Source organism: Saccopteryx leptura, chromosome 2 (assembly GCF_036850995.1).
Source record: "Saccopteryx leptura isolate mSacLep1 chromosome 2, mSacLep1_pri_phased_curated, whole genome shotgun sequence".
In the NCBI taxonomy this organism is placed as follows: Eukaryota; Metazoa; Chordata; class Mammalia; order Chiroptera; family Emballonuridae; genus Saccopteryx; species Saccopteryx leptura.
In genome coordinates this window covers 127,057,097-127,075,719 of record NC_089504.1, presented here as the reverse complement: position 1 = coordinate 127,075,719, position 18,623 = coordinate 127,057,097, and the positions used below count along the sequence as shown (strand labels likewise).

Genomic DNA, 18,623 nt, shown 5'->3' with positions numbered 1-18,623 from the left:
GGCACGGGGCACGCGTGCGGTTTCTCAGGGTATGCTGGGGCGGGTGCCAGTGCCCAGGCTGCGGTCCCCGAGTGTGGGCGGGCAGCTGCACGTGTGGGTTGACTCACCACAGGTGTGCTCTCTCCTCAGCAACAGTCCTTTTGCTTTCAGTGTGTGTGTGGAACTCTGGAATGCTCCGAGGATAAATTTTTCTGTTTCTAGTTGATAAATTTGTTGAGATTTTGGGGAGATCTGTCGGACGCACTGCTCACGGCGCCATTTCCGTGACGTCACCCTCTCCTCTCCTCTCTTTCTTGAGAAAATCTTGTGGTGAACTGCGAATTATATTGTACTAAATAGAACAAACAATGCCTGTACTGGAGGGCCTGAATTGGGGAGAAGTAATAAAGGGGCAAAAAAAAAAAAACCCCAGAAAAAAAAGGGGTATGGATCCACAAAAAGCAAATAAGGAAAAAATTTGGGTCAAGAATAAAATGATTTGCTTTTAGGTGTTGGTTGACTAAGAGTTATGATGCGAGGAATAAGAGGGAAACAGGAAAATGGGGGACATATTAAAAATTACTATTGTATTTAGTGGAACAATAACTAGATAAAATGGAGAGCCAGGGATAAGAACACTCCTAGTGAGTTAAAAAGGTGAAGTCAAAACCCCCCAAAATGCCACAAACATAAGTTTGGGTCCCAGATAAGATAATTTTTTCGTTATTGAGGTTTGAATGAGAGGAGACGTAAAGGAGAAAGGACAAAACTAGTAGAGAGGGAGAAAAGAAAGAGAGAGAGAAAAATAAAGAGGGAACCACTAAAAGAAGAAAAAAGAAAAAAGAGGAGAGAGAGAGAGAGAGTTAAGGGCTTTGGAGTGCAACCCTCATAGAGAGAAAGGAAGAGGAAAGAAAAGATTATGGGAGATGTAACATTTATGGGTAGTGTAGTTCAAGGAGAGGAGAGAGTAAGACTGGCAGAGAGTTAAACAACCAAATTGGAGAAGGAAAAAAAAATCATGAATGAAGATAAGAGAAACAAATGAACAAATATAATAAAATGGGATAGGTTATAAAGTCTGCGGATTATTCTTGATTTTGAGAGGTTATTTTCTTGCTTTTTCTTTTCTCTCCCTCTTCCTGGTTGGTGACTCTGTACCCCAGGTTCTGCCCCTTTTGCACGCTCAGGTAGAGGTTTGCAGTTGATAAGTCTCTATGGCGATGTCATGTATTGTGCTTCAGTCTCATTGGCAGTCGAGGCTCATTAGCATTTATAGGCTCCAACAGTGAGTGAGTCCATGTTTGTGGAGCCTCTCTCCTAGTCTTTCCTTCCTCAATTAGTAGCCTGATAATCCAGCTATGGGGTTGCTGCTGCCTCTGCCTGGATAGTAAGAGGCTCAAAGAGCTGGCAACTCCCCACTCTATTTCCACTCAGCACAGGGCTCTGGGTAAGGCTCAGTCAGTCAGAGCTACTAGCATAATCAGGCCGGGCTTCCGCCCACTCAAAGACCTCTGGCTCTGCCACTCTGTCCAGTAACACGGGTGGGTGCCCACTCCTGGGGCGCTTGGAGGAAACTTTCGCTCACTATCTGTGCGCAGACCAAGATATCAGGCCGGAACTCTCACACTCTGAGTGAAACCCCTGCCCACATGGAAAAGTTCCAGCATTGGATTTGGCTCTCGGTCCATCCCCATGCGTGGCTTTTTCAAGGTGCTGGGGTGGCCTGGAGATTCCGCTTTTGGCCCACACAAAGGCCCCTGACTCTGCCCCTCTGTGGGATAACACAGGCGCGCACTGCCGAGGCACTCGGAGGAAATTCTCGCTCACTATCTGCGACGTGCAGACCTGGATATCAGGCCAGAAGTCTCACATTCTGAGTGAAACCCCCGCCCGCACGGAAATGTTGCAGCATTGGAATTGGTTCTCGCTCCCTCCCCCTGCGCGGCTTTTTCAGGGCACTGGGCCAGCCCGAGATTTCGCTTTCAACCCACACAAAGGCCCCTGACTCGGCCTCTCTGTGGGGTAACACGAGCACCCACTGCTGAGGCACTCAGAGGAATCTCTCGCCCACTATCTGCACACACTGACTAGGAGATCAGGGAAAATGCCTGCCCCACTTGTCTTTCTTTGTCTGGGTTTGGCGCGAGTTTTAGCTTGTATTGACTGGGTTGGCATAGTCACACTTTTTCCTCGGCTTGGATCTTCGTGCCACAGCCTGGTTTGGCCGTTTGTGCCACAGCCTGGATCTATTCACCCCCTTTGCCCGCCTCAGTTTCTATATTCTCAGTTCCCAGTGAAAGCAGCCCTGTTTAGGTTAGTGAGGAAAGCGGAGCATTTCTTACTCCCTATTTTCTTCAGGGTTTGATTATATATTTAGCCAATTTTTCGCTCGACAATACCTTTGGGTGTATTATGAAACATTTGGAGGCTCCAAGGATAGGTTTTTCTGTTTCTGGTTGAAGATCTTGTTGAGTTTTGGGGGAGATCTATCGGTATCGCTTCCTACTGTGCCATTACACTGACGTCATAATTATTACCATTTTATTCTTTAAAGCTGTATTCCTCTTTTGGTATATTCTTTTTCCACTTTGAACTGTTTATAACAGGTCACTTAACATTTCCTGCAGCATTTGTTTGGTTGTAATGAATTTCTTGAGTTTCTTTTTGTTTGGAAAGCTTTTTATTTCTCCTTCAATTTTAAAAGATAGCCTTGCTGGATAAAGTAGTCTTGGTTGTAGGATCTTGTTCTGCATTATTTTGAATATTTCTTGCCATTCCCTTCTGGCCTCATGTTTTTCTGTTGAGAAGTCGGATGTCATCCTTATGGGGGCTCCTTTGTAGGTGATAACCTTTTTTTCTCTAGCAGCTTTTAATATTTTCTCTTTATAGCTTAGCTTTGGTATTTTGATTATGATGTGTCTTGGTGTAGGTCTTTTGGGGTTTCTCTTTAATGGAGTTCTCTGTGCTTCTTGAACTTGTGAGGCCCTTTCTTGCATCAGTTTAGGGAAATTTTCAGCTATGTTTTGATTGACTAAAGTTGCTATCCCTTGTTCTTTTTCTTCTTCTTCAGGAACCTCTATGATGCAGAAGTTATTCCTCTTCATGATGTCACAGAGTTCTCTCAGAGTTTCCTTAGACTTTTTGAGTCTCTGTTTTTTCTGTTCTGCTTTTGTGCCTTTGTTCTTCTTGTTCTCCAACTTGCTGATCGATCCTCAGCTTCATCCATCCTGTTTTTAATTTCTTCCATTGTGGTCTTCATTTCTGATATTGTATTTGTCACTTCCAACTGATTCTTTTCTAATATTTCAATGTCCTTTTTTATACATGCTATCTCTTTATTTAGGTGTTTGTAATGACCATCCATTGTTGTTTAAGATCCCTAAGCATCTTAACAATCATTATTCTAAACTCTGCATCTAGCAGTTTGGTTATTTCCATATCGCTCAGTTTCTTTTCTGGAGATTTCTCTGTGGTTTCATTTGGATTACACTTCTCTGTCTTCTCATTATGTCTGTGTGTTTGGGTGTGTTTTTTGTAGGGCTGGTTGAGTCTAGGTTTCGTGTTGTCTGCCTCCAATTTTCAGTTATGTTATTCAAGGTCGCAAAAGAGAACTTACTATTGAAACTGAGAATGCAGTGTACCAGCAGGGCCACGGAAACAAAAGAGGGAATGGTCACAAGGGATAATATGCAGATATAGTTTTCAGGAAGCTGAATAGAGTTCTGCACCTGGAGTCCACTTAAACAAAATTCTTCATTCAGATATACTGCAGAAATCTATAACCCAGGAGTATTTAACATTTTACAATTAAAAATACTATTGAGAAGTAAGTGCTGCAACATGCTGAAAATTTTGAGATTTCTACATTTTTTCTTAAGAAAGAAGATTATATATTTCCAAGCTTGATCTTTCAATAGCTGTACTGAAGAAAATTTGAGACTTAAATCACAAGTTTCTTTCCTTTCTCTTTAAGTACTAACAGGTTTTCAGCCAGGAATTTAGGACATATCCTAATCTTGACATAGAGGATTATAAACTTTGTTGAGGTTGTCTGCAGCATGAGCCAGGATTATGGTTTGATTCACATGGGTTTTCCTTTATGTCATAAAAAGACATCAAATTTGTGATAACTTTTCTCTCACTTTTTTTCTTTTCCTTTTTCCTCCCTACCTCCTTCCCTGTCTTCCTCCCTCTCTTCCTTCCTTATTCCCTTCCTTCCTTTGTCCCACTTTCCCTTCCTCCCTTTCTCTCTCCCTCGCTTCCCTTCTTTCCTTTCTTCTTTTTCTTCTTATTTTTTTGTAAGTGTGTGTGTGTCTGTGTATTTTTCTAAAATGAAAAGCAGGAAAGCAGAGAGACAGACTCCCACATGCACCCTACCAGGATCCACCTGGCATGCACACCATGGGGTGATGCTTGGCCCCTCTGGGGTATTGTTCCATTGTGACCGAAACCATTCTAGCACCGGAGGTGGAGGCCATGGCGCTGTCCTCAGTGCCTGGACCAACTGTGCTCGAGTGGAGCCTAGGCTCTGGGAGGGGTAGGGAGAGGCAGAGAGAAAGGAGAAGAGAAAGGGTGGAGAAGCAAATGGGCACTTCTCCTGTGTGCCCTGGCTGGGAATTGAACCTGGGACTTTTACATGCTGGGCCAATGCTCTATCACCTAGCCAACCAGCCAGGACCTCCTTTTTTCTTTTCTTTTTACATAACACATGACAAAATAAATTCTCAAGTTTCTATATGATCATCCCTTAGTAGAATGTGAAATGTTTCAGGGAACATGCGAACCTTCCTCCCACACATTTTTATTGAGCACCCATTTATATTCAGTCCCAAGATATACAGAAGGCAGGGCTGCCACCCCACTAGACCCAGTGGACAGAGCAGGAGCCAAAGAGGATTACTCTTCAAGTTTATAATCTAATAAAATTTCCTTTGCTCTGTTTTGGACTTGCTCAAGACCTGTGACCATTTTCTTCATTCTGATTGTTTCTTTTAAAATGGCAATGTCTATTCTGTGTTTATTTCACCACTGCATTTTGGAAGCACATAATCCATCTTGTTTCATAGGTTCACAGTTGAAGAATTTTGCCTTATGATGAATCATACCTCATCTCACCCATGTCTCATTTAGATGATATTTAAATGAGACTGTGGACTAAGAATTTATGCTGGAATGAGTTAAGATTTTTGAGACTGTTAGGAAAGGAGTGAATCTATTTTGCATGTGAGAAGAAATTTAATTTGAGGGATAAGAAGGTAGAATATTGTAGACTGAATTATACCCTCCAAATTCATACGTTGAATTCCGACCTCGCAAAGATCTTAAGCTTGGGGATAGAGATTTTAAAGAGGTATTTAAGATTAAATGAGATATTACAGGGGTGGGGTCTTAAACCAGTGTGACTGGTATCCATATAAGACAGGGGTCGGGAACCTTTTTGGTTGAGAGAGCCATGAACGCCACATATTTTAAAATGTAATTCCATGAGAGCCATACAATATGCTTAACACTAAATAGAACTAAATGTGTGCATTTTATGTAAGCCCTACAGTTTTAAAGTATAATGAGTCTCTGAATTCTTTTTTTTAATTATTTTTTTAAATTTATTCATTTTTAGAGAGGAGAGAGAGAGAGACAGAGAGTGATAGAGAGGAGAGAGAGACAGAGAGAGAGAGAAGGGGGGAGGAGCAGGAAGCATCAACTCCCATATGTGCCTTGACCAGGCAAGCCCAGGGTTTCGAACCTGCGACCTCAGCATTTCCAGGTCAACGCTTTATCCACTGCGCCACCACAGGTCAGGCCTCTGAATTCTTTTTAATAAGGTTGTTATGCTGTTGCTAACCAATGATGAATAAAGTACTTCTTACCATTATTGTGACTTCTGGTGCTGCATGGTTTTGCTGATGGCTTTGTAGTCTGGTTGATATATGGTGAGGTTAAGCTTCATGCAGGCGTTAAGACCTGTATCCGTTAAATGTGATCGTAGCTAGGTCTTAACGTTCCTTAGATGTGAGAAAGACTGCACACATGCACACGTAGAGCCAAACATTGTCAGTTCAGCAATACTCACACGCTGCAGTGTGTGGTAATGTGACAGGAAACGCGTTCCAAGTTTTGACAATCAGCTGGTCCAAGGGTTGAAGTTTTTTCATTTCTCCCCACTTGTGTTTGCTCGCCAAATAAAAAAATTAAAAATTATTATTTTACTTTGTGGCTTATATAATCTTTAGATTGGTATAGACTTTCACAGTCCTCTGATGTATTTCACTTAAATTTTTCAAAAACATCACTGACTATTGGTATCTAGCCTCCGCTGTAATAGACATAGAAAATTTACCAGTTCCTTCAGTAATTCCTTTATATTTTTAGACAGCTGTAATTGTTGGGCTGTTACTGTCTTAAACTTTTATCTTTTTGTTTTATTCTTATTTTCTGGAAGCTTTAGTTTTCATAACTTTAAGTATTTGAATGTATCATGTATTAATTTCCTATTGCTGCTGTAACAAATGACCACAAACGGTATTTTAAAGCAACACCAGTTTATTCTCTTATACTGTAGTTCTAGAGGTCAGAAATGTAAGATCAGGATCTTGACAAGATGCATTTCTTCTGGGGATTCAGGGAAAAACCTGTGTCCAGTGCCTTTTTTATCTTTAAGGGCTGCCTTAGAGACTCGTGGCCTCTTCTTTAATCTTCTACGCCAGCAATGGCTGGCTGGTCAAGTCTTCCTCATGTTATCTCACTCTGACACTCTTGTCTTACATATACCTCTACTTTTCTTTTATAAAGATCTGTGTGATTCATGTGTATGTGCAAATAATTTTTGACAAAGGACCCAGAAACATTCAATGGAGAAAAAAAGCCTCTTCAATAAATGGTGCTAGGAAAATTGGAAAGCCACATGCAAAAAGATGAAACTCGACTACAGTTTGTTCCCATGTACATAAATTAATTCAGAATAAATCCAAGACCTAAATATAAGATCTGAAACAATAAATTGTGTAGGAGAAAACATAAATACTGAACTTATGGATCTTGGTTTTAGGGAAGAGATTATCAATTAGATGCCAAAGGCCAGGGAAGTAAAGGCAAAAATAAATGAATGGAACACTATTAAACTAAAAAGCTTTTGTATAACGATGAAACAGACAACAAAATGAAAAGACAAGCAACCAAATAGAAGATGTTTGCAAATAACAGTTCCAATAATAAGTTAATATCCAAAGTATATAAAGAACTCATTCAACGCAACACCAAACAAACAAGCTATCCAATTAAAAATGGGAAGAGGACATGAACAGACACTTCTCCCAAGAAGACATACCAAATGGCCAACAGATGTATGAAAAGATGTTCAACTTCACTAGCTATTAGGGAAATGGAAATCAAAACTACAATGAGAGACCACCTCTCACCTGTTAGAATGGCTATTATCAACATGACAAGTACCAGTACCCCAACCTCCACCCTTTGTGGTATCTCTCAGTTACTATCTACTTTCTCTGCCACAGGGGCTTGGTCTATCCTGATATCATGGATTTTAATTGCCTGGTGATGCACTTAGATGAAATCACAAAATTTAGACTCTGTATCTGGCTTCTTTTGTTCAACATTATGTTTATGCATTTTATCCATGTTATTATATGTAGTTATCCTTTATTTTCATTGGTGTACAGTATTTCATTTTATAAATATACCACATTTTATTTATAAACAGATGCTAGTGGACATTTGGCTCTTTATGAGTAATGCTGCCATGAAATTTTGTGCTTGCTTTTGGATGAACATCTGTACTCACTTCTGCTCAGTTCATATTTAGGAGTGGAATTGCTGGACTATTTAGTATGCATATGTTCAGTTTTAAAACATTTCGCAAATAGTTTTCCAAAGTGGTCATTTTAATTAGCACTGTCATCAGTAGCAGGAGAGGGTGCTACTTGAACCATATATTTGCCCATGCTTGGTATTGTCTATATTTTTTATTTTAGTTCTTATAGGGATGTATTTGTAATTTTAATTTACATTTCACTGGATATTAATGGAATCTAGCACTTTTACATATGTATATTAGTCATCTAAATATATTCTTATGTGAACTTCCCTGCGAGTCTCTTTGGTCACCATTTTCATATTGATTGTAGAACTTGTTTATAATTCTAGTTATAATTCTCTTTTAGATATACCATATTTCCCATGTTCAGGACACACCCTTTTTCGAAAAATTTGGCGTCTATAAACTGGGTGCATCTTATACAGTGGCTGTAGATGTTTTTACTTGCATTTCTCTCTTTTTCTCACGGATTAGAAGTTGTATGAATTTTATGATGAATAAAACTTGAGTTCAATAACTTTATGTAATATCATATTAAGTGACCAATCATCCTCCTTTAGGGAGGACAGTCCTTCTTTTGTAAGTTCCATCCTCCCTTGAAAAGTTTCCTCCTACATGTCCTCCTTTTTGGTATTGGAAGACTAATCTGTAAATGTCCGTATTTGATTGATGCAGAGTCAATCCATCGTGTGTGATGTGACATATCTGTATCTAAATGAGTACTTTCTTCTTACAATTCTTATTAAAAATTAATAGGCATGTAAGCATAATTACAATATAAAATATTACAAATGTTTTTATTATGCATTTATCATATTATAGTATATTATTGTTGCAATGAATAAAATGTTTCTGTTATTTAAGATATTGTTTTCTTCCATTTATTTTTGTCCTCCTTTTCATTGTAAAAAGTTAGTCACCTTAGTAATATATTTTTTTTCAAATTTCAGGCCCCAAAATTAAGGTGCATCTTATACATGGGGAAATACGGTATTTGTTGTACATACATTTTCCTACTCTGTGGTGACCTTACATTCTTTTGGTCAGAGCACTTAATTTCAGTGTAGACCAGTTTGCCATTCTTTCCATTTGTTGTTAGTTTCCTTTTTATCTTCTTTAAGAAATCTCCTACCACAAGCTCATTATCTCTCCAATTTACGCCCTTTATGTCATATATCAAGTTGTTAAAAATGCCTGGTAGGTTTCTAGGCCTTTTCGTTAGTCTCATATGTCTGTAACATATTCTTGCACCAATAGTATTCTATCTTAATTAGTATTGCTTTATATTAAATACTTGTAGCTTTTTTAGCTTCAACAAGGTCTTTAATAGAAATTTTTGATTTAGCTAGTCTAGTTCTATGAAAAATTCTACAGGCATATTGATTAAAATTGTTGAATTTATGGATTTCATCCCCTCTCTCCCTTACTCATTATTCCCAGAGAAAGAGGAAAAAATTCTACCCGTACAGTATAGTGCAACCCTTCCTCTTGTCTTTCCCTTAGGGGTCAGCTGTTTGCAGAAGTACACATTCTCTCCAATGCATTAAGCTTTTCAACTTCTTCCCCAGTGGAAATGAGTGGGTTAGTCTGTATAATTCTAGTGTCAAGGTCTTAGCTTTTTGTTGCTGCATTCCTAAGCCATGGATGCCAAAGGCTTTATCAATAATAAATTTAATATTTTGGTCTTGATTTGCTTAATTCTTATTTCTCTATTGGTCAAAAACTGGGTAGATTATTGGTGCTGCTCATCAGATACCTAAATCCAAAACATGGAACTTTCCACTTATGATATAAATGCCTATTTACTTTTATATTTTCAAAGAGACTCTAGACTCCTTAAAGCATTATTTCAACCTATTGCTGTTAAACTGAATTCTGTTCACCTTTGAGAAGCAGTATAATGGAATGGTTATGAGCAAGATGATTTTTTCTAGCTTTGCCGTGTACTAATTGTATGACTCTGTAAAATTTATTTGTGAAATGGGGATAATAATACTTCATGAAGTTATAGCAAGCATTAAATGAACTGATACACATAAAGTGATTTTAATAACTAGTGTTATTAGTAACTATTATTAGTGCTGTTATTTTCTCAGCATTTAGAGTTGTGTATGGCAGATAATGGGCATTTGATAATCGCATTAATACTAATGGATTACATTGAACTGAGACAACCGAGCTTTTATGGCTCTATTCGATGTTCACAAACTCATTTGGTTCACTCACTTATGTTGGCTGTATCTTGTTTACCTTTCATAGAGACCTAGATTTTACAGAGGTATAACATTTCAAGATACTATTCCCCCATGCACTTACTTACTATTTACATTATTGCAATGTTATTGAACCTGCAGGGAATACCATCAGGCTATTTAGAAAGGTGGGTAAAGATATATCACTGAATCTTCAGATTTCTTAGCATAAAGGAGATTGTAGTGGTAAAGTGCCATGATTTGTGCATTTGGGTTATGCTTCATATTATTAAACAGAAATTTAAGAATAGCAGCCTTTGTGAGATCATTCAGTGTTGTCTGAAGGTTATATAAATTAAGTAACTGATCTGAGTTCTCATAACTGGACCAATTTCAAGCTAAATCCTCATCCAACACTCTTTTCCACTCTTCTGATATTTTGGTACGGAATGTTTTGAGCTCCTCCTAACTGAAAACCAAACTGATAGTAGCCTGAACAAGTCAAGATTTATTTTCCATATACAGCTAGCTGCTTGTAGGTTGTTGTTGGTTTTAGTTCAATGGCTCAGAGATGGCACAGCTCTGGGCTGGCTTCCTCCGAGATTTTATTGGCCTTTCTGACATGGTTGCTTGATGGCTATAGGAGCTGCTAGCATCATAGCTTTGCCTTGTACACAGGTGGGATTTTGCCATGTCACTTTGTTATCAGGACAAATCAAAGTCTTTCTTGGAAGTTTATTCACAGAACTGAGTCTCTCAGTCACCTAAAAAGGCCAAAAAAAAAACCAAACAAATTCTATGGTGGAATGGAGGCAAGGAGAGTAAGGCTAGAAATGCTTGTGGGGTTAGCACTGTAGCAGTGCCAGTCACAAATGTGCTATCTTTGTTCGGTATTGACTTTTATAAGCACTGTGATACTCTACATTCTATCATAAGAGTTATTTATGTTTTGCATTCTATATTTTAGGGTTATTTTGTATGCATCTGCTACAATTAGCAGTCTGAAAAAAAAAAGGTTTATAATTTCATTTTAATGCACTCTGTGCATTTCAAAGTATTAAGAACTTTTTTGTACTTTTATTGTTTATGTTAAATGAATATAACTTTAAAAAATTGTCAACAAATGTGTTTCTTAACAGGATAAGAACGCATTCTACATTCACTGAAAATATGCTTTCTCATAAAGTGCAGTTTGATGGTAGGATCATATCAAGGTATTTATGATTTGTTTTAACTCTTTAATCTTATGATTATAAAATGTAATCTATTTTCAAATAGAAATAACAGTAATGAGATTAGTTAAATTTGTCACAAACAAGTGGAAATGTAAATTTAGAAGAAACATTTTTAGGTAATGTATATCAGTTAATTTGTTACAAAAATTTTAAGAAATAAGAACTTAATTTTAATTAAAGTTATTTAAAATATGACTTTAAAATTACTTTCAAAAATAAATGTAGTAGTGAGTTTTAAAAAGGTATATATTACTACTAGAAGATTCTAAAACACGTAAAACTTAAATGTTATGTAAGCTGCTTTATATAATTTCATGGTAATAGCTTAAACTAACAGTAGATTATTGATAGATACAAGATGACAAAGTAAATAATACTAAAATCTATTTTCTGTTTTATAAACTTCCAATAAAACATAATGCTATTTGATATTTTTTCTGTACACTAATGGTAAAGTTTTGTTTTTTTTTTAAACTGTCACGTTTGTTTAATGATTTGAATCTATCTTGGACAAAGGATAATAACTGTACATCCTTGAGAGTGCTTTCTTGCAAGCTCAACATATTTTAAATATCTTTCAATTTATCTTAAAAGTCTATATCAAATTAGTGATCTATGTATTCACACTCATAGCAGTGTATGGTAAGTTTCCCCGTACAAATCTGACTTAAATCGACACTTTAGCAAGCTGGGGCATACTTTCCCTGTGGCTTTCCATAATGCTTGCTCATTGTCAAACACTCAAGGGAGTTCATATTATTCTTCTGATTTGATGATTTTAGCTTATTATTTTAATTAAAAACTATCCTATATAAAAATCTTTGAAATTATTCTCTTTATCTAGAAATGGACATGATGCTTGCAGAGAACTGGTTGGGTTCTTTTTTATTCATGACCAGTCGCTTACAATTTATGAATATCGGCAATTTGGGAAAAATAGGTATGCCAGCCATAAAACACTGTTACAACTCTCAGGATGATTACTTCTGAGAGAAGGGAATAATTTTAAATTTTTGTCATTTAACATCTAGAACAAATGTGCTTCCTTTTATTCAAAAAGACATTTATACTCATCAGCGTGGACGAAGAAAAGGAAAACAATACCAACTTGGTGATTTTTATATTGTAAGTTAAGTGTGTGCAGACAAATGATATTTTCGTTCCAGATGTCAGATTTTGTGGGATCCTGTAGGGCTGGAGGAGCATGGTTTCTCATCTTCAGTTGATTTTCTCTCTTTCCTGGGCAGGTGCATTTATTTGTATGAATGGCTAATGGTTAATGTTTCCCTGGATGCTCTGCCTCTCACGTTCAGACCCTGGGGGTTTGAATCTAAGTCTAACATTTATTTCCTGTAATACCATCTTCTGCCCCTAATCAAATTTACAATATAAGCCCAGGAGGGATTGTCTGTTGTTATTTTTAAAGGCGTTACAGGGCTGTGGTCTTCTGTAAGGCGCTACTTCAATACAACTAGGGGTAATGCTCCACCTAAAATAGTCTCTTATCTTCTGAGGATGCATGGCTTTTTTTACACAGAAGGATAGTTGACCTCTGGAGCTGTAATATATTTGATAGGTAGCTTATCCTTGTGATTTTCCCACCTGATGCAACTCCAAGCATATGGTGTGACAAAAAGATTTTTCTAGAATGGGTTGATCATAGATAATGTTACAATTTGTATTGTGCTCTTATATTTTAAATCATTATATTCACATGTTATTTCATGATTAAAGTGCAGCAGTATCCACAGTGATCATTCATGTTAAAATATATGCATATTCATAGGCTAAGCATTGGAGAGAGAACCATTGCCTGCTATTGTTGAGTTTAGTCTGATTGGAAACATTGTCAAATAGGAAGGGAAATGTTTCAGCTTTGTGGGATCAAAGTAGCTTCCTGAAGAAAGTGCCATGTAAACTTCACCTACATTCCCACCGACAGTGCAGGAGGGTTCCCTTTTCTCCACATCCTCGCAAGCATTTATTCTGTGTTGTTTTGTTGATGAGCGCCATTCTGACTGGTGTGAGGTGATATCGCATTGTGGTTTTAATTTGCATTTCTCTAATGATTAGTGATGTTGAGCATTTTTTCATATGCCTATTGGCCATCTGTATGTCCTCTTTGGAGAAGCATCTATTCATTTATTTCGCCCATTTTTTTATTGGATTGTTTTTCTTCCTGGTGTTGAGTTTTACAAGTTCTTTATAAATTTTGGTTATTAACCCCTTATCAGACGTATTGTCAAATATATTCTCCCATTGTGTAGTTTGTCTTTTTATTCTGTTCTTATTGTCTTTAGCTGCGCAAAAGCTTTTTAGTTTGATATAGTCCCATTTGTTTATCCTGTCTTTTATTCCAGTTGTCCGTAGAGATAAATCGGCAATTATATTGCTGCAAGAGATGTCAGAGAGCTTACTGCCTATGTTTTCTTCTAAGATGCTTATGGTTTTACAGCTTACATTTAAGTCTTTTATCCATTTTGAGTTTATTTTTGTGAATGGTATAAGTTGGTGGTCTAGTTTCATTTTTTTGCAGGTAGCTGTCCAATTTTCCCAACACCATTTGTTGAAGAGGCTGTCTTTACTCCATTGTATGCTTTTACCTCCTTTGTCCAATATCAGTTGTCCATAAAGGTGTAGGTTTATTTCTGGGTCCTCTGTTCTGTTCCATTGATATATATTCCTGTTATTATGCCAGTACCAGGCTGTTTTGAGTACCATAGCCCTGTAGTATAACTTAATATCCAGAAGTGTAATACCTCCCACTTTATTCTTCCTTTTCAAGATTGCTGAGGCTATTTGTGTTCTCTTTTGGTTTCATATAAATTTTTGGAATATGTGTTCTATATCTTTGAAGTATGTGTGGTGGGAATGCAGAATGGTGCAGCCATTGTGGAAAACAGTATGGAGAGTCCTCAAAAAATTAAAATCAAACTGCCTTTTGACCCAGCTATCCCACTTTTAGGAATGTACCCCAAGAACACCATAGCACTGTTTCAAAAGGAGAAATGCACCCCCATGTTTATGGCAGCATTGTTCACAATAGCAAAGATCTGGAAACAGCCCAAGTATCCGTCAGTGGATGAGTGGACTAAAAAGCTTTGGTACATATATACTATGGAATACTACTCAGCCATAAGAAATGATAACATCAGATCATTTACAACAACATGGATGGACCTTGATAACATTATACTGAGCGAAATAAGAAAATCAGAAAAAACTAAGAACTATTTGATTCCATACCTAAGTGGGACATAAAATTTAGACTCAGAGACATGGACAAGAGTGTGGTGGTTATGTGGGGGATAGAGGGAGGGGGGTGGGGGAAAGGAGGAGCAGAAAGAAAACCAGTTAGAAGGTGATGGAAGACAATTGGACTTTAGGTGATGGGAATGCAGCATAATCAGATGTCAAAATAACCTAGAGATTTTTCTCTGAACATATGTACCCTGATTTATCAATGTCACCCATTAAAATTAATAATAAAAAATAAATTTTAAAAAAACAAACTTACCTAGAGGGGTTAGTTAGGTGAGTTAGAGGATAGGAAAGGGTAGGGAAAGTCTCTCTGGAGTATAAAGTTCAAAGTTGGTGTTGTCAAGAATGAGTCAGGGCTTATTAAGAGCAGCCTCTGTTAAAGAGTTACCTAAATTGTGTTGGGGAGTCATTGAAAGATAAGGTGCGGATGGAATGGAGAGAGGTGACATTGGGTTTGTGATTTAGAAAGATTTCCTGGTTACACTATGGAAAATATATTAAAGACTGTGTATCAAGAACCAGATTGAACTGAAGCATATAAATTTAGGTAGGAGGCAATTTCAATTAGGCAAAGAGGCTGTGTCTCTGAAGCTTCTTAGAAATGTAAAATAATCTTCAGGAAGTAGAGTCAATGAGATGTAGTTAGTTACTATTAAGTGAGAAATTTGGGTGAGGACAAATTTACATCTTAAAATTAGATTAAATAAAATATAGATATATCACTCAAGTCTGCCTATTGTGATCTGAAGAAAATGAACTTTTTCTCCCATTTCACCACCTGCAGAAAGGATACACAGTGCTTTTCTACACTTGAAATTACCTCCAGCTATGAGTGCTGTCTCCAATAATTTAGTATAGTTTGTGGCTTATTCTTACTTTTCCTGTTCCATGTCACCTGAAGCAGATGTGGAACTCAGCTCCCTGTTATGATTTTCATGAAAGAAAAGAAGGAGGGGAGGGTGGTGGGAATCTGTATGCAAACCATGGATATAATGCTCTGTGTGTGTGGCAGACATTTTGAAAGGGACATGGAGGAAGATTACAGCAGTGTCAGCAACTTACAATTTATTATTAGACATTTTTATTCTTAGAAATATGGTCCTTGATTATGTCCCATGGTAAAGGCCCACCTCTTCATTTTTTGACTCCTTCCATCATGTCCTCTCCTCTACAATATTCCATTTCTTTATGCAGAAATATTCTATCTTCTCTTTTTTTTTAGGTGTATGTGTTTCTTCTGCTTTCCAGATATTACTCTGGAACTTATCTTTTCTATATTATCCAATAATATTTTTTCTAAACACTTCCTGTAAGAAATTTTAGTGCCAACTATTAAGATAATACTCAAATAAATGTGTACACGTGGCCATAGACACACATGCATAAGTGTACCTACATATGTTCATTCATGTGCATGGACATACAGCTTTGGATGCACCGCCACAGACTGCACAGATGTACCCTTATGTATTCATATGTATACAGGGGTCCTCAGGTTATGACCATCTTGACATACGATGTTTTGAGTTTACAATGCTCACTCCCATAACAACTTTAAAAAATTGAGATGTGAGTGTTTTGGCTTATATTTTTAGTGTTGACTTATACGTGGGTGAACTACAGTAATTTAGTTGCATATATGGAAGAATATGCAGTAATGCAGCATATGAGTGAGGGAGTTTGTGTCCCCACTACACTTACCTATGCCATTTTGGGCTGTTAAAAGTGCAAGTGTTCTGTTTGTGTTGCTTTGGCGACTTTTTTGGCCTTTATCATATAGCTCCTACACTGTGTTAGGTTAGGTAAGTGACTTAGGCTAGGTAGTGTTTCAACTTACACCAAAATGTGGGTTACGTCACTGTGTTAGGAAAGGAACTGTGTCATAACCTGAGGACTCCCTGTATACACACATTTACTTTTATGTACATTCTTACATGTGAAACCCTGCTACACAATTCACAGTCTCTTTAATTACTTACCATTATAATTTGAAAAGAATTTGTGTATGTTTCAAATAAAGGAGAAAGCACTTATAGTTACAAGTTTTCTTAAGTAAATATTCCAACAAAAAGGAGAGGCGAGAAATCTCTCCTATTATTTTCAAGAAAGAAAATTAAACTTCTTATTTTAAATTTGTGACTGTTCTCATTTGAGCATATTTATTTGAGTGACTCAGAAGTTAAAATAATAAAAATTTTCTAAGTAGATTAAAAATTTTTGATAGGAATATTTTTATTGAAGCCTTTATGCTATAATTAGTTTAAAACTAAGTTGTTGTTTTTTTCTTCTACAGAGACAGAGACAGAGAGAGGAATAGATAGGGACAGGCAGATAGGAATGGAGAGAGATGAGAAGCATTAATCATCAGTTTTTCGTTGTGGCATTTTAGTTGTTCATTGATTGCTTTCTCACATGTGCCTTGACCGTGGAGCTACAGCAGACCCAGTAACCCCTTGCTCAAGCCAGCGACCTTGGGTCCAAGCTGGTGAGCTTTTTGCTCAAACCAGATGAGCCTGTGCTCAAGTTGACGACCTCGGGGTCTCGAACCTGGCTCCTCTGCATCTCAGTCTGACGCTCTATCCACTGCGCCATGACCTAACGGGCAAAACTAAGTTTTATGTTTATGTACTATTATCAAAAAAACAGGTGAAAGATTGTGATTGATCTATCATAGTTCATCAATTTGAATGCATATTTCTGTGGGTCAATAGCTTAATTTAGAAATGTTATTTTGATTTTAATAATTTATCTAAGATTCTTATGAAAATAGAGTTCTTATATTAATTTTTACATGGATTATTAAATAGAAGATTATTCTAATTCAGAGGTTGATTGGGAGATTAGTTCCCTTATTTTTCCATATTGTTAGCTGAAGCCTGTGTGCTTTCGGGATGGTCTCTAAAATGCTTTTTAAAAATCATTAGAAAAGTATACCATGCCACATAATCCAAATTGAATTTTTAAAATTAGTATTAGTTGTATTATATTTCTTATAGACTTTCTAAGCTTTAAATAGTTCATCTGTTGATTTTTTTAGGGTGCAAACTTGACATTTTCAAGTTCTGATCATCCCAGACTTCCAGAAAGCATAAAAGAAAATACATTATTTATACTTCGGATCACAAATATTGATCAGAGAGCTTTGGATTCTCTCAGGTAAGTCAAACATACATTTGTCATTTCGAAGATAAAGTGAAAACATTTTATCATTTATTAAAACATTTTTATCTTAAAATTATTCCATCCCAAAGCATTTTGACTTTATTTAGGTTTATATATTTTAAAACAAGGCATAGCTATATTTGTCTATTTTATGTGCTGTCTTACATTTCATATGTGGGAACAGTTATAATCAAGTAAAGAACAAAAGTGTCCCATTTTATGTTAAAGCTAACTTTATTACTTTTGCCTCTGCTATAACATTTTTATTTTATAAAATATTAACAGCAATAAAATTTAAAAAATTAGATATAATACAATAGTCATAATTTTCCCCACGTTTTAGTATGGTTTATTTTAGCATTAAAAAATGTTTTAGGTCTTATATGTTAATATGCATAATGAGAAAATAATGCTATGAATTTAAAATACTTTTAAGTGAATTTGAGTTTTACAGCAATTATATTTTATATATTCTATTATTCTTGCTGAGTATATCTTAGTGGTAAATATATGCTATTCTTACAAGTGTTTCTTGGTGATAAATATAACTCAAAATGATATTAATTGGTGTACTATATGTGCATTACAGGCCGTATCCTTCAGATTGGCTATAAGAAGTTTGTTGTACTATGTCATTTTACTGTATTGCTCAAAATGAATGCATTTTTTTTTTGCTTTCTAAAATAACATTTTTACATTTTATACTTTGTAAGGTAAAACTGCTTTTAAATTTAGTAGTTTTAATTATTTTAAAAGAACATGACATAGTTACAAAAATGAATGTAATGTTTAAAGGTGGTTCTTAGAAGGTTTTAAGGATGTTAGCCCTTGATTTAGCATATTTAATCCTCCTGGGATTAAATCAGCAGGCAGAAAGTGGGACTTGATTAATTTTTTTTTTTTTTTTTTTTTGTATTTTTCTGAAGCTGGAAACGGGGAGAGACAGTCAGACAGACTCCCTTA

General features: G+C 36.4%; 1 protein-coding gene across 1 annotated transcript in view; it reads left to right on the top strand.

Annotated features, from left to right (window-relative positions):
• LOC136394878 (calcyphosin-2-like) overlaps positions 1 to 18,623 on the top strand; it is a 125,522-nt gene that overhangs the window by 91,678 nt on the left and 15,221 nt on the right. The window contains exons 7-10 of the mRNA XM_066368691.1: positions 11,142 to 11,216; positions 12,082 to 12,177; positions 12,269 to 12,362; positions 17,536 to 17,654. Of these exons, the coding sequence (XP_066224788.1) occupies positions 11,142 to 11,216; positions 12,082 to 12,177; positions 12,269 to 12,362; positions 17,536 to 17,654 (384 nt within the window). The remainder of the gene's footprint in view (positions 1 to 11,141; positions 11,217 to 12,081; positions 12,178 to 12,268; positions 12,363 to 17,535; positions 17,655 to 18,623) is intronic.